Source organism: Oreochromis niloticus, linkage group LG11 (assembly GCF_001858045.2).
Source record: "Oreochromis niloticus isolate F11D_XX linkage group LG11, O_niloticus_UMD_NMBU, whole genome shotgun sequence".
Lineage (NCBI taxonomy): Eukaryota > Metazoa > Chordata > Actinopteri > Cichliformes > Cichlidae > Oreochromis > Oreochromis niloticus.
This window is the reverse complement of record NC_031976.2, coordinates 620001-646216: the sequence shown is the minus strand read 5'-3', so window position 1 is coordinate 646216 and position 26216 is coordinate 620001. Positions and strand designations below refer to the sequence as shown.

Here is a 26216-nt window from a genome sequence, read left to right as displayed (position 1 = left end):
AGGGACTATGGCAGTTCAGAGTCATGCCATTCGGACTCTGCAATGCTCCAGCAACATTTGAGAGACTGATGAAGAGAGTGCTCATAAACATTCCTTGCAGCCACTGTGTTGTGTACCTGGATGACCCACTACACGCCAGTGACATTGACAGAGCACTGTCCAACCTGAGCGAGGACTTCACTGGCATTTGGCAAGCTGGGCTGTGGCTTAACCCATTGTTACTATTAACTGATATACTCCTCTCAGGTATATCTGCTCCGGGCCTGCAAAACCCGTGTTTAAGGAATGAAATCAATTTAATCATCATGTCAGATCTTTTCGAACTCCTGAGTCCATCCAGAGCCTACATCCTTGGAACTTCCTCAGAACAAAACCTGTATGTTACCATCAAAGTCTGAGTTGTTGGCAAGGGAGACCACCTTCCTGGGCCATGTGGTCAGCGCTCGGGGTATAGCCACTAACCCGGCTAAGGTGGCTGCAGTCCAGGACTGGCTGACTCCTTTGAATGTCAGAGAGCTTCAACGCTTCCTATGCCTGGCATCATACTAATGCCGGTTCATTAAAGGGTTTGCCACCATTGCCAGCCCCCTCCACTGCCTAACCGACAAGGGCCAAGGCCCAACTAAAGGAGGCTCTCACAAAAGCCCTGGTTCTGGCCTACAGCAATGTAGGCGTCGGGGTGTCCTGTCCCAGCAGAATAGATAGAGAACGACTTGTGGCTTATTTCAGCCACTGCACTGGGGTGACCCAAAAAAAAGCTACTGCATTACTCGACGCAAGCTGTAGTTCTGGTCGTACAGTACTTCCGCCCATACTTGCATGGCTACCGTTTCCTCCTCCACATTGACCATGCATCCCTAACCTGGCTTAAACTTCAAGCACCCAGAAGGCCAGGTGGCCCACTGGTTGGAAGTGCTTCCAAGGATACTCCTTTGAGATCCAGCATCGAGCAGGCCAGGGCCATGGCAATGCTGATGCACTCTCCAGACGTCCCTGTGCAGCAGTTGAGTGTAGCTATTGCCAACGATAGAAGCAATGAGGCCAAGCAGCACTGAGGGTAGCTGCTGTTCAGGCCACCTCCAGTGAAGAAAGGTGGCTTCCGTTGACCACGCAGCAGCTGAGGCAGCAGCAGGAGGCTGATGCAACACTGGCTCAGGTGCAGACCTGGCTGGGGACAGCACAGCCTCCCAAATGGACAGGGTGTCAGGACAGGGGATGGAGCTGAAGGCCTACCACTCCCAGCGGGGCAACCTTGAGCTTCATGAAGGCCTCATATATCGGAGGTGACAGGCTCCTGGACGAGGTAGAGACCTCCCACAATTGCTGGTGCCCCATTCGCTACATCCCCAGGAGCTCAAGCTTGTTCATGGCTCAGTGGGGGCAGGCCACTATGGTAATGCCAAGACCCTTCATTGCCTCAGAGGGCAGTTCTACAGGCCTGGCTGCGGACAAGATCAGGAGTTGCACATGCACTGCAGTGACACCTGTACAGCACAAAAGGGACCAACTCAATGCTCCCATGCTCTCCTGCTGCAGTATTTGGTGGGGGCCCCTATGGAACGAATAGGAGTGGATATTTTGGGGCCATTCCCCATTACTGAGTCGGGGAACCGGTATGTGCTGGTGGCCATGGATTATTTCACAAATTGGCCCGAGGCGTACACAGAGTGCAACCACAACAGTGGAGAAGCTGGTGGAGGAGATGTTTACCCGCCTTGGGGTCCCTGCTGAGCTCCACAGTGACCAGGGCCTTAACTTCGAATCTAAGGTCTTTGGGGAGGTCTGTCAGTGGCTTGGGGTGGAGAAGACAGGGAAAACAACGCTCTCCCTCAAAGCGATGGCCTTGTCGAGCAGTTCAACTGCACCGTGGCTACCCAACTCGCCATCCTAACCAGCCAACACCAGCGTGACTGAGACCGGCATTTGCCCCTGGCCCTTTGGTCCTACACAACTGCTGTCCAAGAGTCTAGTCAGTGCACACCTCCTGCCCTAATATTTTTGCAGGAGCTCTACACACCAGTGGACTTGGTGTTAAGGACCTGAGCCTGAGATTGCTGGTGGGCAAGAAATGGACACACCCTTTCCACAGGAAGGTCTGAGGTGGTGTACCTGGTACGCATGCCTGACTAGGGGCGCATGGTAGTGTTGCACCAGGACAGACTCTCACCATATCGCCCACTTGCCTCACCTGCTGTTGGGGAAGGGGGTGCCAGTTGTACCCCATGTCCTGATCAGAATGACTCTCCATCTGCAGGCCTCAATCGACCTGCTCGCCTAAGGCAGGCCCCTAGACATTTGAAAAACTTTGTGTAGGGTGATGCGGTTGTCAGGGACAACTAACCCCTTCAGGTCGGGACTATGTAGCGGGCTAAAGGGAGGAGCCAATAACCCAAAGACTCATGGAACTGTTCACCTGACATTCACACGTTAAGTTACAGCATTATAACAGCTATTCCAGGTCTTGCCCAGAATTTCTCTCTGTCATATAGCTTTGTCTTCGTGTCCTGCCTCTGTGTTTCGGTAATTCCCGTTTATCTTGTCTCTTCCATCTCATCTTTAGTTTTACTCATTGTGTGTGATTATCTTGATTAGTTTCAGCTAAGTATCATCACTGTCCTGCGTCAACTTCCCTAGATTACCTCATTTATGTACATATAATCATGCCCTTCGTTTAGTCAGGGTCTCTCTGATAGCCTTCCCCCATGTACTACCAGGCTGCATCCAGAAGATTTTTTGCTTTTTCTCACCAGATATATTTGTGTTGCTTGACAAGATTAAATATGTATTAAGTAGGGGTAGGACTCGATTAAAAAAATTAATCTAATTCATTAGAGGCTTTGTAATTAATTAATCTCGGTTAATCGCATTTAATCCCACAATAAAATTAGCCCCAAAGCGCAAATGTATAAATAATAGACATGGGCATGAATACTGTGAACTCAAGCTCTTTTAATTTCTGGGGGGAAAAAACTGCATTTCAATTCAAAACAGAAAAACTAATAATATGGCTGGCCAAAATTGAGCAGACTTAAAAATAAACTGTTATTTTAAGTACTTTAAGTGCATTTTCAAAATGGTATTGACTGTCTGAACAGTGTGATGATCTAACATTTTAGTGCAAAAAATAACAAACCCATTGGACTCACAATACCTTCATGCTTATTTACTGTCCGTCTCTTTCAACCAGTTACTGAGAAAAACTAGCCTGTTCACATTTTCAGAGCAGCTCTCCTTTTTGTTACTATGTGACCTGCAGGTGAGAACAGACTGTCACATGGGACAGAAGTGGCAGAACTAATCAAATACTAGCAGGCCAGGACAGACAGCTGTAGGTGGGTCCCTGCTCGACTGGACCACCACTGCAGCAGGCAGTCTGTCTCGCTGATGGTGGATTCTACTCTGTAGAAACTACGGGCCCTGTCACACAGGGCTTCCTCATCTGAATCAGAGAGGAGGAGGCTCTTTGTCTTTGCTGGCTCCTTTGTGGTGGCATCTTTACACTGTTCCTGCAGCAAGGCCTCAAGGCTGCTCCAAACCTCTTCTGGCTCTCCCCTTGCAAGACACTATAAATCCTTAAAGTGTGGGTCAAGCACAGCAGCAATCTTGAGCCACTGATGGTTGAGTGTAGCTCAGGGGTCGGCAACCTGCGGCTCCGGAGCTGCATGCGGCTCTTTAGTCCTTATAGTGCGGCTCCGCTTGGTTTGGGCAAATAAATTAGAAGAATTTAGCTGAAGTGTATTTTATTTATGTTAGTTCTTTTTAACTCGTAGTTCTAAATTGGAAGATTATTGTGATATTGAAATATAAAAATAAAATTATATTCTATTATTTTTTCATCGCTCAATATAAGCGTCACACTCGCGGAAGCCGGTGTACCCGCAGAAACGCCGTGCATTTATCGAGACTTTCAACCCCAGGTAGGCCAATTATGGATCTTCGGATCCACATTATGTCAGCAGCTGTTCTCCACCGTGAACTATGTTAAAGACAAACACCGCTCACGCCTCACAGATGACAGCTTACAGTCCTGCGTAAACTGACTTCGTATAGCCCTGATTTGCGGACTCTGTGCGCAGAGGTTCAGGAGCAGAAGTCCCACTGTAAACAAATCACGGCAGACCCGACGATGTTTCCATGAACATGCTTTTCAGCATCTCTTTATTGAGCACTTTTCACACACGGTTGCTGTACGCCTACAGCCGGCTGTAGCTTTTCAGCTCACAGCCCGACATACACCACCAACAACACAACAGCGCAGATAGCGCAGACGTAAAGGCAGCGAGGCGTGATTGTGGGTGTCACTCAGGTGCGTCCGCCTGCCCTGCAGCGGCGCTGCAAACCACGCCCCGCCGCACGCATTAACCAGGTAAAATACATATTTAGGCAGAATTTTGCAAATATCCATTTTTCAGCAGCATAGTGCTTTTTTCCAATTACTTTTTTAAGAGTCAGGTCAAGGCTCCAACAGCCCAAAGGCGATATAAGGGAGGCGGCTCACAGCAGTTTTTGTTTGCTACATGGATCATTTTAGTTCAGCTGGGTGTCTTTCCTTTTGTTATATTTCTTTAAGAGTTCAAAATGTGTTGATTACATAAATATAATTTAATTTTCTCTGTAGCACTTCATGGATTTCATAAGCAGCACACCTTAGTTGTTCACACAAAGCATAAAGATAAAAAGCAATATATACAGTGTTATCTTCATTTTAGATGTCAAAAAGTATTTGCGGCTCCCAGTGTTTTCTTTTGCGTGGAAACCGGGTCCAAGTGGCTCTTTGGGTGTAAAAGGTTGCTGACCCCTGGTGTAGCTACACGTAGGGATAGGTCCTTTGTGAAGGCAGTCTTAAATTTCACCATGTAGTCTGAGTCATCATCAGAGACCTCCATGGTGTGATGCAGGTGGCAGAAAGCAGGTAAAACCACTGAACATGAGACATGTCTCACCTTCAAGAAGCTCAGTCACAAACCTGTAGTAGACAGTTCAAGAAAGTCATTATTAATCTCCACAATAACTGTCAACTATAAAGCTTTTGGAAGAAACAGTAACCATAAGTTAAAATAGTTTTATTTACCTGCATGGCTCAAGGACAGTGGCCAGCTTTTGGAGTTTTACCAGCTCTGATGGAGTTAAAATGACTAGCTTGTGCTTTTGTTTGTCTAAAGCAGCAAAAACAGCCTCTTGATTCTTTAGTAGACAAAAAAAACAAAACATATCCAGCGTTGAATTCCACCATGTGGAAACATCCTGTATGAGTGGCTCTTTCTGTTGGCCCAGTCTTGTTTGCTCTTGGTGTAGTTCTTCCATATTAACATGGCTGTCTGTGATGCATCTAATTTTGCTTTTCAGTGTCATGAGGCTGCTGAATTTTACTTGTCTTTCAGCTCAGCAGTTGGAAAGTTGGATCACCAGATGCTAACTGTAGCACATTTTCTAACCCCCCACCTTCTACCACTGATAGTGGTCTACAGTCCAGAGCAATCCATTTTACGAGAGAATTTGTAAGTTTGTCCATTGTTGACTTACTAATCTTGGTCCTGAAGCCAGTCATTTCATCAAGTTTGGGCTGCCGACACCAAGGGCGTAGATTTGGCATGGACGGAAGGGACATGTCCCCACCAATATCCAGCGATTATTGAATTGTCCCCACCAATAATTTGATCTCTTCGAGTAAAGAAAAACAAACCCGATAGAAAGAAAAAAAACGATCTGTCAACGTCTCATTCACCCAGTGGTGCAGAAAGAGTTAAATTATGTTCTCTACTGGAGTCCTACCTCATGTGACAAATATGGCCAATGTGATTGGCTGTGCCTTTCAGGGAGCTCTGTTTAGTTTTAGCAGTGGCAAGCCTGCGCTGCGAGGACCTGCAAGGAGGAGAGGAGGATGGCAGCACAAAGGAAGAACCTGGATATAAGAAAGTATTTTTCAAAGAAACTTGTAAGTCACTTAAAGTCAAGCTCACTCATAAAATGTGTCCGTCATAATAACGTTACAGGCTAGGTCATACATGCCAACCCTCCCGATTTTTCCGGGAGAATCCCGAATTTCAGTGCCCCTCCCGAAAGTCTCCCGGAGCCACCATTCTCCCCAATTTCTCCCGATTTTCCAACCAGACAACAAAATTGAAAAACCATATCCCAGATTGGCCCAGCCAATTCCAGTTTCCACCAATGGCTACTACACTGCAGCTACTTAGTTTTAATATTACTCTTATTAATCTTTCTGGGTCTCAAAATAAACTTTAAACACATTTTCAGGCGAGAATGTAGCTGTGTAAACTTCGGATATCTGAGCCGGTGTTGTGCCAAAAAGTGATTTCCAATGGTTGCGTGTGCTTTTTATGTGTAATATCGTTACGTATGGTGCTAAATAGACTTATGTGAACAGGTATTACAAAGGGGTTATATATAAAATTTAAAAATTACCCGTTTCTCAAGTATCTTTGTAACTCTGTTATTGTACTTACATTATAATCAATCAGCTCCCTTTGGTCCACTTAAAATATGTTTACAGAACTAATTTTGCATTTCTTGCAATTTCAGCTGTCCTCTTGGCCAGATTACTGAGAGACATTTTTAAAGTAAACAAGAATTTTTTTTAACTGCATAAATAAAGGATACATAAAAGTCACTGCCAAAAACTGATTGCGGCTTCTGCCTTGTTACAGGAATGTTGTTTGTTGCCCAAGATGACTTCATATCATTCATGAGGGATATATTTGACACATATTATAGACCAACAAGTTATTTATAGCAGTTTAAATACAAGCAATCAGGTTTTGGCAGACAATCATTTTTTGTCACAACACCTGGTCCTCAGGTGGACGCAGCCTCTGAATTTGGACACCCCCGGCCTGTTTCTGTTTCTAATAACGGTGACATTTAACTTATTTTATCCGATAAATAAACATTGTAAAATTCAAGTTTTTTGTATATATATATCCCCCCAAACAGCCCTTTTGAATGTCTCCCTAACTCTGAGGTCTCCAGGTTGGCAAGTATGTGCGAGGCTTTGGCCCACATCTGTCTAAAATTGTATGTAACCATGAATAACGTGTTGCCATGTCCACCAGGAGAGACTGGACAGTATAGATGTAAAACAAATATGCCAGCAGTTTATCTCAGTTAACGAGAGGAGAAGGCATGTGTTTGGCTGCTTCACATAGTGGACATTGAGTTGTTGTGTCCATGTCTGTTGCTGTAACAGTTCATGTTTAGAATAAACAGCTCACTGAGCTGATCGGGGCAACAGTGCCTAAAATGTTGCATAATGTTGCTGAGAGATCTTTTACTTTGTGCTAATCTTAGATGAGTAGTTTTATGGACAAAAACCAGCAGGTCATTCAGTGTTCCCTTAGTGCTAATGTATCAGAGATGTTGGTGCACTATAACTGAAGTAATGTTGTTAAGTCCTTAAAGTCATATTCTTTATTGTCATGACTGTGTTTGAAGCTATTTTTATTTTTGTATGATACCTGATTTATATGGAATATGGCTGAAGTAAACTAAAGTCTAAAATACTTAGTCATTTGTTTAATAGTAATTTAACATTATATAATTCACATCTAAAACTATGAATTGTGATTTTTAATGGTTTAAAAGCATGTAGAATAGCATATGTAGGCAAGTATATTTCTCCTTTTTTTTATCAAGAAGCAAAGACAAAAAGGAAAAAAAAAGAAACAGGGCAGGGTTCAGTGTTGAATCATCCGTCCCCACCAATGGCAAAACCAAATCTACACCCTTGGCCGACACATCTTGTTGTTACTCAGACTGCTGGCGCTAACAGCTTCTACAGTTTCTGTGCTCGGTGCAACATGTTTTGCATTTAGATGGTACCATAAGGTTGAAATGCTTCAATGATATGCAAACTCCTTTTTTGCACAGTTTGCACAAAACCACGCTTTTATCAATTCTTCCGTTGGGTAGTCTTTTGAAATGAAATTTGCCTCCGATTAGTCCTAGCAACGCACTTTCTTCTGATTCTTTGTAGCTCTGATGTGTGCATCAGTGTAATCGGTATACCAGGAAATCGTGTATTGACAAAAGATCCCCTTTTGCTTGGAATGCAAAGTCCAATTAATTGCATTATTTTTTTTAACCAATTATTTTTCTCAAATTAATTAATCACAATTAATATGTTAAATTCCCAGCGCTAGTATTAAGTTCACTTTTGCCTGTTTTGGAGACCTTACATTTTGGGATTTTAATTTTATTTCACTTTTCAGTTTGCCGCACTGTCCCTGTCCAGATGAGTCAGCCAGAAACGCTAATTTCCATCTCCCAGCTGGAGGAGGTGGCTGGGGAGAGGGAAGTCTGGGCTTTTCTGCTGAGGCTGCTGCCCCTGAGACCTGGTCCTAGATAGGGGGGAGAAAATGGATGGCTAGATGGATGCATGTTGTACATAGTTTTTATAAAAAAGAAGAAAAATGATAGAAGAAACTGATTTTAATTTTTAGTTTGCTGCTACAATTGTTGACTGTGTGCTCTCTGAGGTCTAAGGTTTTCTACTATAGACTTGGATTTTTGACTCCTACCCAGCCTCATTGAATGTGCTGCCGACACAGATGTTTTAATTTTAATAACACAGCTGTTCCCACAGTGAGTTTCTACATTTTGACAAAGGAAAATTATATTTATACAGTGACTTTATAGTCAGAATTAACCTGACAGTGTATTTAAAAGATTTCTTGATCACTGAATTCTTATCTTTCATGAGGTAAAGTTCAGTGTTTCAAAGCAGGAGCTATGAAGAATCATCATACTGGCATTAGGACTGTAACAACATGAGATTTTCACTTATTTACAATCATCATTATTATTTTACTGTAACAGCAGCATAACAAAACAACAGCATAATTCACAGTCTAACATAAATTATTAGTCTAAGTCATCATTAGTAATAAGCCTAATCCTGTGTGAGAGATGAAAATGACCTTTATTTGTTCCTCTTTTCTTCCATACTGTGATCTGTGATCACAGCTCCTCACATTGACAGGATGGAATAACACTGACAGTGCAGGTCATTGTTGTTGTTGGGCTGTGGTCTATCCTGGGATCCTTGACTGAAGGACAGTCTGCACCCTGGGCAGGTCTCCAGTCCATCATAGTCACATCCAACATTTGGTTCAAAAATATTAATGTAAACTGAAATCAAACTAGGATTGTTGAATGGGAATGAAAAGGTGGCTGTGTATATTTAAGTCTCTCATTGACAGTATCTGTATACAGTATCTGCCTCATCAAACCTCCTGCAGGTAAACGTTCATGTTTGAAGCAACATGATGCATTCGGCCTCCACTTCAGTGAATTGCATAAATGGAAGGATTTTAAAAAGTCAACCACTAATATCACATATCTTCAAACAGCAACAAATATGTCAAAGTTTTTGATCAGTCTGTTGATTGTGGTGGTGAAGACAAATGTTGCTTTGAAAACCAGTGCAGTATCTGACCAATATCAGCACACTGTGCACTGCGACCATGACCAGCACTTCTTTGAAGCTTTCTTCTTCTTTGTGGCATCAAAATGGAAGCAGCACGAGTTGCTTTGACCTACCAAAAAGAAAAAGCAGAATATCTGAGCTGAAACCAGTCAGGTGAAACGATGAAGATATAAACAATGTAGTTTTTGTTGTTGTTGTTGTTGTTTTTTCTTTTTCTTTTCCTTTTTATGTTGTGCTTTATTTCTATGTATAATCGCAATGTTTTCATTTGTATTGTGACCACAACTTGTGTAAAGCGAATAAATATTTTAAAACAAAACAAAACAAAAACGATACAAGTAACAGTACAAGTAACACTGTGTGTCTGGAAACTAGTGGTTTTTATGTTTCTAGTCATTTCACTTCTACCCATCCGTCCATTTAAGTTAGAGGGAAGAAATGTCAGGCTGGTTAGTTTAGGCGTGAGGTGTCTTTAGCTAAATGAGTTAGTTCACTTTGTGGCTGGGCGGTGTCTCGGGTTCTGTTATGTCAATTTGGTTATGGATGTCACATGAGAAGATGAAAAACAATTATCGAGCACACATAAGTTTCATAATGCATGTATATTTCTGTATCAATTAATTTTGCTTAAGGTCTGCCATTCTTTGCCATTTCCATATTTTATATTCATACATGTGTCTTAGAAATGTAAAAACATGTTACAGTTATACTGATGTTGGTTAGTGTAAATGTCTCATCGGGACCTTAACCTTAAATCGCATCACCTGATATCTACTGTGATATAATCAGAATATAATCAGAACTTTTAAAATCTGTTTGATGTATTTGTAAATATGTAATTGTAACTATATTCAGAACAAATGAGCTTGTCTCTGTGTCAAATATCAACAGCAGACCTATTAGACTGTGAACTTTACTAAAGCACAACCACTGATTTTTAGTAACTGTCACTCCAAATATCTTATGGTAACAAAGATACCTTTTCAGTGCATGGACTCAAATATTTCTTCACCAACTTGTTGTGAAGGCCACGGGCTTTATCTGCCCGTTCAAAGACAATAAACTGCAAAAAGAAGATGATTTAGTCATTTTATGTGTGTCATGCAGCTTGAATGTGTTGTTTAATGAGGTTGAATAGCCAGAGTTACATATAGCAAATAATACTGTAATGTTACAACATGCATACTATAAAACATCTGATTGATATGTAAGCAATACCTCTATAATATGACCACAGCAAACATTTGGTCTGAAGTCATTCCACTTTAAATAATTTTACAGAACAGATGAAGAAGAAAAAATAAATATCACTGCAAATGGCCATAAGAGTCACTGACTAACATTCAACTAAATGTCCACAAATGAACATGCAGTTATACTTTAATGTCAGGTTTATGTAACACAGTTACTTCTTATGTCAGCTTATAAATTTATAAATTGTTATAAATTGTTATAAATTGTTATAAATTTATAATTTGTCATTACTTACATTTTGATTAAATACTTAAGATACTTTTGCACTGTCCACTTCCTGCTGTGACAAAACAAATTTCCCACGTGTGGGACTAATAAAGGTTATCTTATCTTATCTTATCTTATCTTATACTTTATTTTCATTATATTAGAATGTGCAACAAGATTATGGTGCACAGTAATGCCTAATAATAGTATAAATAAGAATTATATGCAGAGGTAATAATAAGACCTAGAACTGATAAATATTACACATAATTAATAAATAAATACACAATAAGGTAACAAATATTCACATTAAAAATACAGTCTTGTAGTTAGTGGTTTTTGAGTTCAGTGTGGATACGGCTGTCGGGTCAAAACTACAACTGCTACTTTAAGCTTGTAAATGATGAGATTACATCATTGGAATACAATGTATCCAGTTCATGGTCGCAGGGGGATGAAGCCTATCCGAGCTTCCACAGGGCAAAGGCAGGATGGTTTATCGCAGGGCTAACAGGATACATGTCACAGAAAATCCACTGAAATTCTCTTTACAAACATATATTTATAAATATTATATTTTTTTAATAATAATAAACAGCTAGCATAAAAAGCTTCTGAGCTTCCTGATTTCAGTGTAAGGTGGCTGTGGCCTCACTGCAGCTGCCTGTTGGAAATCCTTTTGCTTCTTGTCTTCGCCTAATGTTGACCACCTGCCTGTAATAGCACTGACTGTAGCTGAGGAACAAAAAAGGGCAAACACTTGCCTTCCTCTAATAAGCACATTCATACAGAGGTAATCTATGGAAACACTGCAGCCTTGCCTTTTGGCAGAGAAATCAATTTCTCTAAAATATTTCAGTAAAAAGAACATCATGTGAGAACGAATGAAATGAGTTTTTCAGATGACACAGCAGTCCCACAGTGACAAATGAAACTTCTGTGGATGAAGAAACCACCTTAAAAATGAATACAAAGCTGGTATATAAATGACTAATATGTACTAATCCTTAATAATATTAAGGATTGTTGCTCACCGTCGTTTCTGAGAATGTCAGGAAAAGCTTGTACTCCATCAGGTGAAGTTCGGAGAGGAGAAAAATCTTTTAAAGACTTTTTAATTTCCAATCCATCTCTGAAAGAACAAAAGCAAAAACTACAATGACATGTGAAGGAGACATGTTGATTATTGATGCAGCACTGAACACAGGTCTCCAAACTGTAAGCTGATGCAGCTCAAAGTATTAAAGCAACAGTGTTTCTCTTTGCTCTTCTTAAATCTATCTTCTCTCCATTAGTAAACAACTAACAACAAAAAAATTATTAATAAATCAGTCACAAAAATACATTGTTGAGGACAACAAGTGTTTATTGTCAGCTGATCATTTACAGTATTACAGAATCTGGCAGTCTTTGCATGATGTAAACATTACTGTGAGTTTCTAGCTGCCTCTCAGGTGTGACAGGTGTGCCAGCAGGAAAGAAGGTCCAATAAACATCAGCCTGAGGTTTGTCATGCAGGATTAAAGGAGCCAGACTTTGTTCAGACAGCAGAACTTAATTTTACATTGATCCTGAGCCGATATGATACAGTTTGAATGAAGCAGTGGAACTAGCACATACTATAAATGCATGAAAGATAATCAGGATATTTATTCAGAATCAGGTTGCAAACAACCATTTTAATGCTATTTTAATTAACTAGTAACTTAGTCATGATAGAAACTAATATTTCTCTCCTGACAGTAACCACTGTATGACAGTATACTACAATACCTTTGCACAGTAACTGTAAGCTAGCACCGTACAACACGTAACAATATCTACAAATGCATCTCAAAGCTGCTATCTCAACACATAACATCACATTTTTAGCGCTCACTGACACTCGCTGACGTATCATAATCTCCATTTAAATGGTCTTACCTGTAAACACTGCTGTATCCACTAGGAAGCAGTGAAAATGGATTCTGGAGTCTTCCCAGCCTCCTGTTAGTGATGCTCCATCTTAATGGATGATAACAAACTTTCTGACCAGCAAGCAGGTGTAGAAGACGCCTAGTGGCCTACATCTATGGGGCTCATAGATGTAGGCCATAGTACTAATAACACCCACTGAACGGGCTGATGACATCTGGAGTGGGTGCAGTGCAAGTAAACTTGTGGCCTTGGTGGGAAACTGACGGGAGACTAGTGCCAGACAAGCTGCTGCTGCTCTGAGATCATTGATCACCTGTGAACGTTCACTAAAGCACTGGTTCTTCCTCCATCACTTGTTATTGTCAGCTAAGACTAAATGGTAACTACAGGAGTGATAATAGTTTACAGTTCTTTACTAAGTCAGCCAGGAGGCAGTGCAGAAAGAAGACATTTAGGAAGAATACAGCAGGATACATGAGGCTACAGTATGAACATAACGAATTCATGTTGACAGGTGGAGCTCAGCCTTACAGCCTGACATCACTATAGATTCAATAAATGTTTGACAACTAAGGAGTGCTGTGCATTTAATCTGTGTGTTTCCAGGCTCACGACAGAGCAAGACTAAACGTGTCTTTGTGCATCTTCTCTTTGTGTTGCCTGAGCTGTCCGAGGAGAGAAACAGCTTCTGCTGCTAGCACAGCTCTCTGTTTTACAGTTAGTTAGTTAGTTAGTTAGTTAGTTAACACCAATAAAAACAGGCTGACACACCTGACTGCTGCACTTTCTCATCATAAGCACATGTTGCAGCAGCACTCTAACACTCTTCCTCATCACTGAGATATTTCTCCCTCCCTTCTGCATGGCTGAATCCTCCTTCATGCCTTTAAAAATCTGCATGCGCAGGCAATACTGGCAAAAATTTCTCGAGTGGGAGGAAAGAGGAGTGTCAGCGCTGATCAGTATTGACTGTGGATCCATATTTAACTCTGCATGAATATTTCATCCCTTCTAAGCATTTATTATGGGGCCGTCTGGGAGTCTCCCGAGCATAAAACAGATTGGTCCACCTGTGATAAATATCCTTATAAAAGAGCAGCCCTTCCACCATCCAACTCTCCTTCTACTCCATTGCCCAGGACGAGGAAGAAGAGTTCCTTTTGCTGAGCCATCAATCATCATTGGCCACATAGATGTTGAAGTAACTCCTCCAGACGGCCGATCCACAGTGGTGTGTGATAGGAGTACTGGCTGATGAGTCACTAAGCTGCTGAGAGTCAGGATCAAGGTCACTTTGACCTTCACCACTTTGGACAGCTTATTTAAGTTCAATGACATTTGGAGAACCTAGAGAAAGATTAAAGCAGAAGCAAAGCTTCAGAAATGTGGAAGAGCACATGCATCCCGCTGCTGCCTCCACATCAACACGTCTATGGGTGCAAATGTGAGGAAGCCAAAACAGAAAAAAAAAATATATTTATTATTGGAAACTAGATTTATTTTCCCAGACGTCAATGATTTATGTTGAGAAAAGTATCTGTTTCCCTGAACTCTGTAATTGTACTCTTCACATATTGTATCACATGTATAAACACCAGGTGTTGTCACAAAATTTGAGAATGGGAGCAAATAAGTTACTATATGTATTATAGAGGAATGGAGGATAACAGCAGGAGATCTCTGTGACTCTTCTTCTCCACTCACTATGTCAGTTTTCACATAATTATTATTCAGTAAATCAGCAAATAAATATGGGACTGTGAGTTGAAGGCTTTCACCCATTAAGAGTCTCAAACATTGCTAAATAATCTCAAATCTCAGCATGTATGTAGCATGTATGTGTGAGACGAGGCTGAAGTCACTCCTGCGATGTGATTAGTCAGGAGTCTGCCAATCAGCATCATTGAATATCAATGAGCTGTTTTGTGTGTTATTAGGAACTGACACATGGATGGTGGACAATTGAGTTTAAAGTCAGTGTCAATTGTAACTACAGAAGCAACTAAGAGCTGATGGCAGGCCCACACCTGATTTCAGGTTCACGTGGATTTGGACCTGTATGCGTACGTGCACAATGGCTAGCTGGGATTGCGAAACATCAGCACTTTATTTTGCTCTGTTTCTTTTTGCCATGTCAAGATTTACTGACCTTAGAAAACCCATGTGGAACACTTCAACACATCCTATCATATCATCCATCTTCCTCTTCAAACTGGTTGAGTGAAACAAACCCTTTCAGCTTGTTGATTGACTTTTCACTGCACTGCTCACACACGTGCTGCCAGTTATCTAAGTAAGAGGGTGTGTGATCTGGGTGGTTGTATTTTTCATACTTTTTGTGGGTTTTACTTTTTGGCCAGTGCAGGTAGCTTTCAACTCCTTCAGCTCTGTCACGTCCAGCTTTGTCTTCTATCTTATTGTTGGTACTGTTTCCAAAGATTACAGGTGTAATTACTTGCCACAGTGGCACAGTGAGGCGTTACCTGTAGCAGATGTTATAAGATGACAGTCCAACAGCATACTCAAAGAAGGAATATTTCTCTACTATCAACAGCTCATTGTATTTGTATTGTTTATTACACATTCACTCTTGCTGAAATCCATGCCATTCATAATAGCTAGTAATCTATTCTAACAGCCTTCCATCACTGGACTAGGAGGCGACTGGGGATGTATCTGTTCCATCTACCTACTGATTGCAGTGTTGAAGGAGTCAACTGGTCACAATTTCCTGCACAGATTTGATACTCACATTTCAAACAGCCAGTACAAACAAACAAACACTTTTAGACCGGAGCAGCATTCAGTGTACACAGACCCATTACACAGAATCTGATGATAACGACAGACGTTGAGAAGACTTTCAGTAGGAAACGCCTCACAGGTTTAGTGTATCATTCAAATTTTCCATTACGTTGTCAGTTAAGGTTTTTTTTAACAACTTGATTGTTTTTCAATAAGGAAGATCTGCAGTCACACATCTGTCTGGTTTCTGGTTGTTTGGTAGCTAATCTATACTTTACATCACTTCCACTTTCAACACTGTCGATCTCATTGCTGACATCACCGGTCTAGTCCAACCTGCCTCCGCAGGGTGGCTGTAGCTCAGGTGGTAGAGCGGGTCATCTGCTGATCGGTGGTTCGATTCCTGGCTTCCCTTGTCTGCATGCCCAATATCCTTGGGCAAGATACTAACCCCAAATTGCTCTCCGATGCATCCATCGGAGTATCAATGTGTGTTACTTAGAAAGCACTTGTGCTTGTGTGAATGGGTGTGAATGGTGAATTGTGTACAGCGCTTTGAGTGCTCAGAAGAGTAGCAAAGCGCTATATAAGAACCAGTCCATTTACCATTCCTCCACGCCACGTACTTCTGTCCTTTTCCCTTGCAGATGCCTTTGTGCCACCTTGCTCCTCCCCATCTCTGCCTCTCCCATCTTAGTCAGGCTCCATCTTCATCTCCACCAGCGTAAAGACTCCGGGAGATTCTCCCCTAATTCCTGTCGCTACTGGCATTCTGTTTTGCTGTGATGGGCCATCAGAGTCTAGCTGCCAAATAGCTTAATTGAATGAATCACATTCAGTACCTGCTGATGATATCTCTTTATTGAACTTGCTCTATTAACAGTTAGGAGTTCACTAAGTTCAAGCGTGAACAAACAGAAAGCTTTATCACATTTTCTGTGTCATTGTAACACACTGAGCTTGAAACCTTGATGGTTAGAATCATGTTTGGACTCTGCTCAGGCTCTTTTTCAGAAAGAGGTTCTGTAGTAATAACAGACAAAATGACTCGTTGGTCATAATACCTTAAACCTGATGCTGGGACACATTTGGTCCATGGAGCACATTGATGCATCACAATAGCACACAGTGAAATATATTTTGTTCAGTCTCCATTATAAATGATTGCTAACCAACCAACAATATTGGCTGTTGGTTAGTTACAAGTGCATTATTTAGCCCATACTGTAAATAGCAGAAAGAAGAAAATCCTCAGTATATCATATAGCAGCCTGTTGTGCCTTATGGCCTAATCAAACTTTGCAGCAGCAGCAGCTGCAGGAGTGCTATTCCTGGTTGTTGTACGGATGTAATGGCTGACTGGGGGAGCTATAACACATGCTGCTGCCATTTCAGTTTGGCTATTACAAAGTTGAGCCGTTAGAGGAGGGCCATTATTGTTATTGATTTGCTTGTTTGCCGCCTTCATGGTGGAAAAGCAGCACACAAAGAGAGATTGTTTCTTACCCCCCCTTTTATGTCCCATTCCAGAAAGCAGGCATGGTGGAGAACAGCAGATGTGGATTCCTGAGGAAGAATCTGTGAGATTATATAGAATAGAAATGTTCTGCTACATTGCCTTTGTCTTGGTACTTTAGGCAAGAAAGGTAGCAATGCAGCAAGAAAGAAAATAAAACCCAGTCCTGCTGGAACCTATTCAACGATTCAAACCAGTCTCCTTCAATGCTTCAGTTTGCACTCAGTATCCTCTATCAGGGCTATCTGCATTTACTATCAAGTCACCTGTGTAAATGGTGACACTGAGCAGGTAAAGGTGTTTGTAGGTCAACCCAGGATCTCATTTCCCATCACCGAGACAGAAAATCAAGCTGGTATTAACCCCAGGATGAACTAGCTGTGTCCACTTTACAACTTAATTAACTGCGGTTGTGGGATCAATCCGTTTCAAAGCCCCACCCCTAAACTCCATCACACACACCTGCACACACACACAATACTTGGAGGCTGCTCCAAAAATGATCAGATTATATTTTAAATATTGTTCAGTTCTCTTCCAAACCCCAGCAGCTGTCTGTTGTAGGTTTGAGTGTTTACTAAAATTAAAATAAAAGCGTTCTAACATCTCACCTGTTTGTTTTTATTCAGGCATACATGTTTATTAGAGAGATGAAGCTCGTGTTTCTGTCATGTAGTGACTGTGATCAACCGTATGAAGCTTATGAGACATTATGACACAGAATTTAGCCAAAGTGTTTTTTTCTTAAAGAGATCTACTACATCATGTGTATTTTTTTATGTCATGTGTAATTTCCATTGCAAATATTAATCACAGTTAAATTAAGAGGGGATGGAGCTGTGATGTCATCCCGTTCCAGCGATCACGCTGCGTTCTCGGTAAGTCACGCCCGTGTGAACTTACGAAGTCCTGACTAGTGAACACGCGAGTACAGACTCGCGTACTTGAGTATTGAGAAACGGCCTAATAGTCTGCAGTCTGTGAACTGACCTCAGCTAACGCCAGCTAACAGTGTTCGTAGTCGAACCCGCGCCGGCCGCTGTAAGCGATGCCATATATGACTACATGCTCATCCTACTGAGCTAAACCTGCGCCCAGCTGCATTTAATCACCAAAATTGGAGAAGGCATAAAGAGGGCACAGCCTAACATATGAAACACACACTTTTTTATGTTTATTTGTCACATTTGAATCACAAGCTAACATCTTTTGTTTTTATCTGCTTGCATATCGAGTACTTGCTCTGGTCCTATTTCTATTTTTATTATCTTCCTTTTATTCTCTATGTTACTTGTTAAGCACCTTGGTATACCCTTGGTTTTAAGTGTGCTTTATAAATAAAGTTTATTATTATTATTATTATTATTATTATTATCATATGCTTTCACGTCATATTTACATTAACATTGGTTTGGTTGTTGGTTACGTGCAGCGTTCACAATGCATGATCCAAGGTGCCGCACAGTCAGTTGTCATTTTTTATTGTTTTTGATGTGATTTGAGTGTTTCTTAGTTTCACACTAGTCGGTTAGTCTAATTGTTTAGACGACTAAGAAATTAGTTGCCAGGAGCATCCTTCAGTTTGAGTCAAGATGTGATTCAACTTTCAGCATTAATCCAAAGGGTTTAACAAAATGATTGTGTGAACTGTTCTAATTCCTAAACAATCAATACATCTGTGAACCCCTGGAATCAGGTTTAAAGTCTGCACTTCAGTCATATTTTGATTGATATGAATCTGCTGTCGTGGTGTAAAGAGGTGAAAATGAAATGTAAAATGTGTCCTGTTGTCCAAATACTTATGGCTCTAACTGCACACCATTCTTAACAGCTTTCCTTCCTCTCGTAGTTCGAGAGTTCGAGCTCCATGCACCTTAAATCAGAGCAGAGGTCTGATCAGATCCAGAGAACTATAAAAAATCTTCATTCCAACTGTGTACAAAAAATAAAAATGACAACTGTCTAAGATTTTTGGATGGCTTTTGCAAAATATTCACTTCTTGTAAGGACTAGTGAGTTTAAATAAGTCAGATCTCCTTGTGTCTGTTTCAAGCATCTATTAAATTCCAGTTCTGTTAGTGGTGCATTCAAAAATGTCAAATACAAAGAATGACTAACACTACAAATTTCACGTGTCTGTGGTTGACCTCTTCCACTGCTTATCCAGTCCTGACTATTCACAACAAAATGTAAGGACAGTAAATCCCTGTTAAAGTCTTTCACACTGCTATTTGCAGATTTCCCTGATCATGTGTGCCTGCTGGTTTGAATTGTACTTTCAGATTCCACAAAGCATGCACTAGCTGAACACGTGCACTGCAGTTCCTCGATCCAGGCCAGTTCAGTTGCAGCCTGTGTGTTGGATGGAACTCTGGGAGGCCTGGCAGCCTGTCTCCATGCTGGCACTTACCCTGACCTCTGGCATATGGTCCATGTACCCAGCCTGCTGGCTTATTTGTCATCTGGTGACCTAGACTGGACTCATAGTAAGGTCTGAACAAGGTTTCATTCACCGAAAAGCTACTTCCTTGCAAATTCTGAATTCAACACGGCAAAACCTCAGTCCCATTCATTTATATACATGTGAAAGTGAGACAGAAAGTACTGCTGTAGTTTTGATTTACCTTTTGTTTTTTAGATTACACTGAAAGACTTAAACAAATGAATGAATATTTGATGAAAGTATTTTGTAGTGGAAAACGTATGTTTCCAAAACTTTCCAAAACTTAAGCAGTTTTTAATGATCAGTGCCAGGATTGTTACTCAAAAAAGTAATGTATTACACATTATTTCTTACGTTTCTTAAATGTAATGCAGTACATTAATTAATTACAGTTAAGTGAAGTGATGCCTAATTTCAATGAAGAAAGTAATTTTTTACTCTGTTACATTACTTTTAAACTGATCTGAAACGCATTGTCTCATAATTATTAGTTAACCGGTAAACATTAGGTCACAGTCACATAGACTAACACAGATCTCTATCCTAACGAGGACATATATGGGATCTTTCTTTTAGTTTTTACATATATACATAAAGCAAAGTTCAAAGTTAATCCAAAGACACTCTAAAGTGGTTTCCACAGTAATTCTTCTATTAGCATGAACACGTAGAAACGGAGCCTGGAAGCTTACTGCTCATCGTTTGTAACCTGCTGCAGATCAGGGCCTAGCTTTGTCTTAGCATGCTGTCTGCACAGATAGCATGCTTTGTGTTAGCAGGCTGTCTGCACAGATAGCATGCTTTGTGTTAGCAGGCTGTCTGCACAGATAGCATGCTTTGTGTTAGCAGGCTATCTGTGCTGATGCTCGCAAAAAAAGGATTTCTGTCAGCAGTATGATGTGGTTGCTTCTTTCCTGGATGCAGTTCGGACTTTACCATCCTACTCTTGTTCTTTTGTGCAACAAAAATAAAAGTCCATACCTCCACAGTAGACCACTCTACCATTTCCCTCTTCCCACACACAAAGTGAACATTCAATACTGTGAAGGACTATATTTCAACTAGTGAAAAGATTTTAGCATGAAATTCTATTAAAACATTTATAAAGTATAAAAGTTTTTTAAATCTATATATGATAAGAACTGTCAGTACAAGAACTGTGTATGCGGTCTTACCAGTGCTGTCATCATAAACCACCGTCACCGTCTTCCATTTGAAGAAGTGGACCAAGTCCAGGATAGCCCGGCTGAGGGAGGAGAAGTCTGGATAAAGGCTCACGTAGAAGACATCTCTGTTGTCTGATACTTGATGCTTCCATTTGGTCTGGATGTGTGGAACCCCAAGGGCATTACAAATAGACTGGACAGCATTAGCAGAGGAACTGTGAGAGGGACCGAAAATCGCTGCTACCCCAAGAGAAAGCTGGTCACAGGCTAGGGAGACAAAGCATTTAAATTAGTTAGCCCGCTGCTGCTTGGATGCAATATGTTAACATTTATCTGTGTTCTGCCTCAGACCACTGCTCCATGGTAGATGTATATAACCATTAATCTGGCTACAACAGTTCAAAGAACAGGTCAGCTTTCCATACATTACAGATGAGGACAAAATTATTTATTTAGAATTCATCATTATTCATTCTTATGAAAATGTCATTTTTCAAAGGATTAGTTTTATATTGCTTTGCATACAGTAACAAAATTATTTCACAAAAACTAAAACCTACCAAGGTCAACATTATTAGTCGCCCTAATGCAAGTGTGCATGATTTTTACTGGATATCAGCTTGCTGTTGTTTGGTGTAGTTTTTAGGAAGTCTCCAACATGTGCAGTCCCAGCCCTATCTTCTTTGGCAACCTCTCAAACTCCTCCTGATGTGATGGTCTTCTGACATGGACCTTGGTCTTCAAGTCATCCGACAGATTTTCAATAGGACTCAAGTCGGGGCTTCGTGCAGGTCAGTCAATATCATTCACTTTGGTCTTCTAGAAGTTGCTCTTCACTAGCAGCAACATATGTTTTGGATCATTAAAGTGTGGGAAGACAAAACAACAAACCAGACCCAGTATTCAATTACAAAATTCCCAGTTCCAGGTTCACTGAAGCATGCCTACACTGTGTTTCACTCTGGGGACAGTATTCTTTGGGTTGTCTGTGAAGGTTCTCAGTCATCCAGGTCATCGTAGTCTAAGGAGCTTGGAAAGAAAAGCGTCTGGACTTCTTTAAGTTGCTTGAAGACATTTCACCTCTCATCCGAGAAGCTTCTTCAGTTCTAGGGTCAACTGGTGGAGAGTCCCAGATTTAAGCTCTGTGGGAGGGGACACCCACTCACACCCTAGGCCATCTGACCTTAGGAAAATCACATGATAGGGTGGAGCGAGGTTTCACAATGAGCTCATCCGAAACCTTGGCTGATTGTGACCTACACCCGTTTTCACACCTTGGCCCATGTGATTAGGTAGAGGATCAATAGAGGATCCATTGTCCCTCTTAAGGGGGGACACTCCCACAGAGCTTAAATCTGGGACTCCACCATTTGACCCTAGAACTGAAGAAGCTTCTTGGATGAGAGATGAAACGTCTTCAAGCAACTTAAAGAAGTCCAGACGCTTTTCTTTCTAAGCTCCTTAGACTATTCTAAGGCCTATTCTTTGGGTTATATGCCTCTTCCTTCTTTCTTGATAAATAAGCAGCAGCTCTTGACTCTTCTTCTTTGAGTCAACAATTTTCAACTTGACTAAGTCATTCCCAAGTATCATCTTGGCAGTTGTCATGGGGTCTTTAGACATCTCTCTCTCTAGTTTTCGTTACAGAGTCTTTGAAATCGTTGGCTTCCTCTAACAGGATTATCCTGCACCGACTCTTTGATTTTCTTGATGTTTGCACTCCAGTTTTTGGTAACTTTGCTTCATGAGCATCAACAACTCTTTTCCTCAAGTCTAAACTGATTTCTTTTGTTTTTGGCGTGATGCTTTCTCGGACAGATCGAAACCATGCTGACGTTTTCATACTGGATGTAAACTGGAAGAGAACCCATTTAACTGGTTTTTACAAGCTTTAGGCATTACAGAGTTAAAGCACATAATTTCACAGCAGTGTTTTGTGCTAATGGTGAATAGCATAATGAGATAATAATTTTGTCCTCATCTGTAGTTTTGTCTGTTGACAACTAGTCTAAATCTATTAAATATACTCCTATCATAGGTTTAAAGGTGGATCTTTAGTTTGATGACTTACCAACAACACATATCCTTGTATTTGCTGTGCACTCTGATTACCTTATTTAATAAAAGGGAGTTGAGTAAATCACTAAGACAGGATATAATGGCCCATAATTGATAAGAGACTTGAAATGTCAGCCTGATGCACACAGAAAACTGATAGATTATAGCACTTTATTGGCTGTCTCTGGGGACCAAGCAGGTCTTTGAATTACTGCCGCTGAGTCATTACCTGGAACCAATCAATTCTCTCTGTTTACATTTGTAGTGCTCAGCCATTTCTCCCTCGCCTGATTATAACTGTCACAACCTAAACGAGTTCAGCTCAGCTCACGGGCCTGAAACAGTGACTACATATATATTTATATATATGCACACACAATCACAAGCAAGCAAATACCTTTCCTGGAGGCTTCGAAACTGTCATAGATGTTTATCCTTTGGATGTCATAGGTGAGTGTGGTGTTTGGAAGCAGAGTTCTGTTTCTGTTGATTGTGTTTAAAGCAAACTTAAAGGCGAGTTCCTCCGCACCTGATGGGCCGCTTTCAATGGACTCAAATATCCCCCCTGCAAACAAAGAGGCATACAATCAGTAACTGAAAAGATGCAACAGTCATCAATAATATCAGAATCAGAATCAGAAATACTTTATTAATCCCAAAGGAACATGAGACTTCTGTTCAACTAACAAAAAATAAATACATAGAAAATAAGTGAATGGCTTTTTGGCTAATTTTACCAGATGAGAAACAAAGATTCAACAATCAAAAAGACTTTCATCTTATTAAAGGTTAACCGCCATATCAATTAGATAACAGTACTGTGCCCTGTGGTTTCTGCTTTTGGCAGAATATAGCAACTACTTCTGAATCATTCCACATATCAGGTAAATCTAAGTCCCAGGACACAAACATACCAAATATCTACACTCACACACTTTACCTCTTTGGTCAACTCAAAGATGTCTCTGTGAGAGACCAAGCTCGTGTTGAGCTACTGACCGTCATAAACGAGTGCTTTCTACCACGTTTCTGAGTGTAGCATGTTTTAAAGGGAACCATGTTTGTTGGTTCAGGCGTGATCCTCTGAGCAGTAACTTTAACTCTGATGAAACTACTTGATAACCACAATAAAAGCACCACAGTCTTACAGAGGCAAAAACTGTTCCACTATTAAAGTCAAAACTGATGTAATTGAGACTTGATAAAAATACTTAGAAACAAGTCATCAGTTCAGTTCATTGCCTTACGGCCTCCTCTCCTTAGACAGACGATTTTGCTCTTCCACCTGCTTCCTCCTCTCTGACCAGGTTAAGAGAAGGTGGGCAAGGCTGAAGGCTTCAATGAGATAAGCCACAAGGTCCTTAGAAACTATGCCTGCTAACTATCTGTGAGTCACATTTAAAGCCTACGTCTGACTGATGCTGTGGAAAACAACCTGCCACAGAGTTGCATTTTTCACCAATTTAACACAGAGTTGTGAAGAATGATCTTTTGGCACAAGCAGAGTAGGAAGTCATGTGACTGATGATCTCTCTGTTACCAGGTCAGATGTGGAGTTATAAGGACCAGACATTTTTATATGACTCCAAAACATGTTTGTTTATTTCAGCAGTCTGTTTCTGACATGTCTATGACAGCTCTGAATCAGCTCAAAAATAATGCATCATGTTTAAAAATCCCATTTTTATGGGTTTTACACTAGGAAAAATCCATTATTACTGCAAAAGCAATCTGATCCAGAGCAGACGTTAAAGTAAAAACTTTAATGCCCTCCAATTGAAACTCTAAAGGATTTTCTTCAGAAAGCCAGAGGAGGTTATTGTAAAAGTGTGAGCACTCACAGCTACAGTCCCCAAGTGAATACGTCTGACAGGCAGCAGATGAATGGACTAAGAGAAGGCCTAGAGAGCTGGGGGTAAGGGTTTCTGTGATCAGTGAACTCTGATTGGTCAGTGAATCAATCAATCAAGCCTTTGGCGAGCAGTGAAGAGCAATGGTAAGAGAAGTGTTGAGGTTTTTTGTTTGGGGTAGCCCTACGGCCTGACCCCGCTGGCTTAGTGTCAGTCAGAAGGAACCCCGACTCCATGCTTTATTTACTCCAACTACAAGCACTTGACTGCAGAGCTCTCCTCGAGTCTGGACATAATCCACACACATCGCAGTACAAGTACTGCACACACACTTGTCACCAGCAAATACACTGAGTCTGTTACAGTGATTGAAATATTTAGAAATGCTCTTTATCAAAGGGGATTTATTCTGTTTAGGTGCAGGAATATAAAGCAAACCTCAAAGCTGAAAGACGTCTGACAACAGCTGAACTGTTGAGAAACTTACATTAGTATTCATCTCATGAGGGAGCTCTACTTTACATGCTATAATGAGTTTGAAAGAATTAATAAGCATCAGTTAAGCAGGATGTACTATAATTGGAAAACCGAGTGCTTGGAATTTTCACACACCATACATTTGCCACTATGAATGATTCTCCTGAAACGAATGTTGTTGTTGGAATCAGGATTAGTTCTTTTCCAAACTTCTCAACATAAATTCATCAGTTTCCTGGGATCACAGTGGGGCTTTTTGCCTTTAACAATCATAACTCAGTAAGAAATCATGTATGCGCTCATCAACAGTGTCATGCAATAAAGTTTTCTTTGCATACATTTAGTTGGGCTATACTCAAAGTATATTCTCTTTGTATCGTTCCAGTAAGTCAGCAAACATGATATATCGATCACAGTAATACATGAGCTAACTACTTACATGTTACTTGTAAATAATACTGCATTACAGTGTGGCCCAGTGCTGCTGTTTGTGGTCAAAACACATTTAAGACTATGCTGACACTGTTGTTGTTTTTGGTTGGTGGTTAGAATGAGAGTAAAGGGAGACATTTACAGGCTACCAAAATGAGAGGCATCATCTACACAGACTGTATCAAATACATGTGGAGAATCTAAGGATTTTAAGATTGTTGAAGGCAGTTGTAATGATGTTATGTAGGAGATAATATAAGCATAATAAGAAAATAACATTATTCTTGTGTTAGATATTCTGTCTTTAAAAAGCTAAAAGAAGCCACTTTGTATATTAAAGTTTGTTTTTTCAGTTTCACGGGTGTTACATTTGCTGTTTTATGACCACCTCAATGTGTCTGGGTTTGTGATGCTTCTTTGGTGGAATCTGTACACATGTGTAGACTGTTATGAAGCTAATCTTAAATTGATCCAGCAAGCAGATGTTACAGCCTAAGTACCAAAATGTCACTGTTAGTCACGATGGCTGCTGATCTCCTAAAAACTCAGTAACCACGATGGCTGAGGAGAAGACATTACATTTTACAGTTTATTCTGATGGCTTGAGCACATTTTTTGTAACTATTGGCTATTTTTGCAAAACTCTACACACAAATAAGAAAACTCTTCACCCAATCAGCAAAACATTGTAGTTTTCTTGTAAAAGCGA

At 40.7% G+C, this 26216-nt stretch overlaps 1 protein-coding gene across 5 annotated transcripts in view; it reads right to left on the bottom strand.

Moving 5' to 3' along the window:
* grik2 (glutamate receptor, ionotropic, kainate 2) overlaps nucleotides 1-26216 on the bottom strand; it is a 318702-nt gene that overhangs the window by 217944 nt on the left and 74542 nt on the right. For all 5 annotated transcript variants that reach the window (XM_019354545.2, XM_025911373.1, XM_005459403.4 and 2 more), the window contains exons 3-4: nucleotides 23146-23313; nucleotides 20700-20957 (exon numbers count right to left, since the gene is read on the bottom strand). In XM_019354545.2, coding sequence (XP_019210090.1) covers nucleotides 20700-20957; nucleotides 23146-23313 — 426 coding nt within the window. The remainder of the gene's footprint in view (nucleotides 1-20699; nucleotides 20958-23145; nucleotides 23314-26216) is intronic.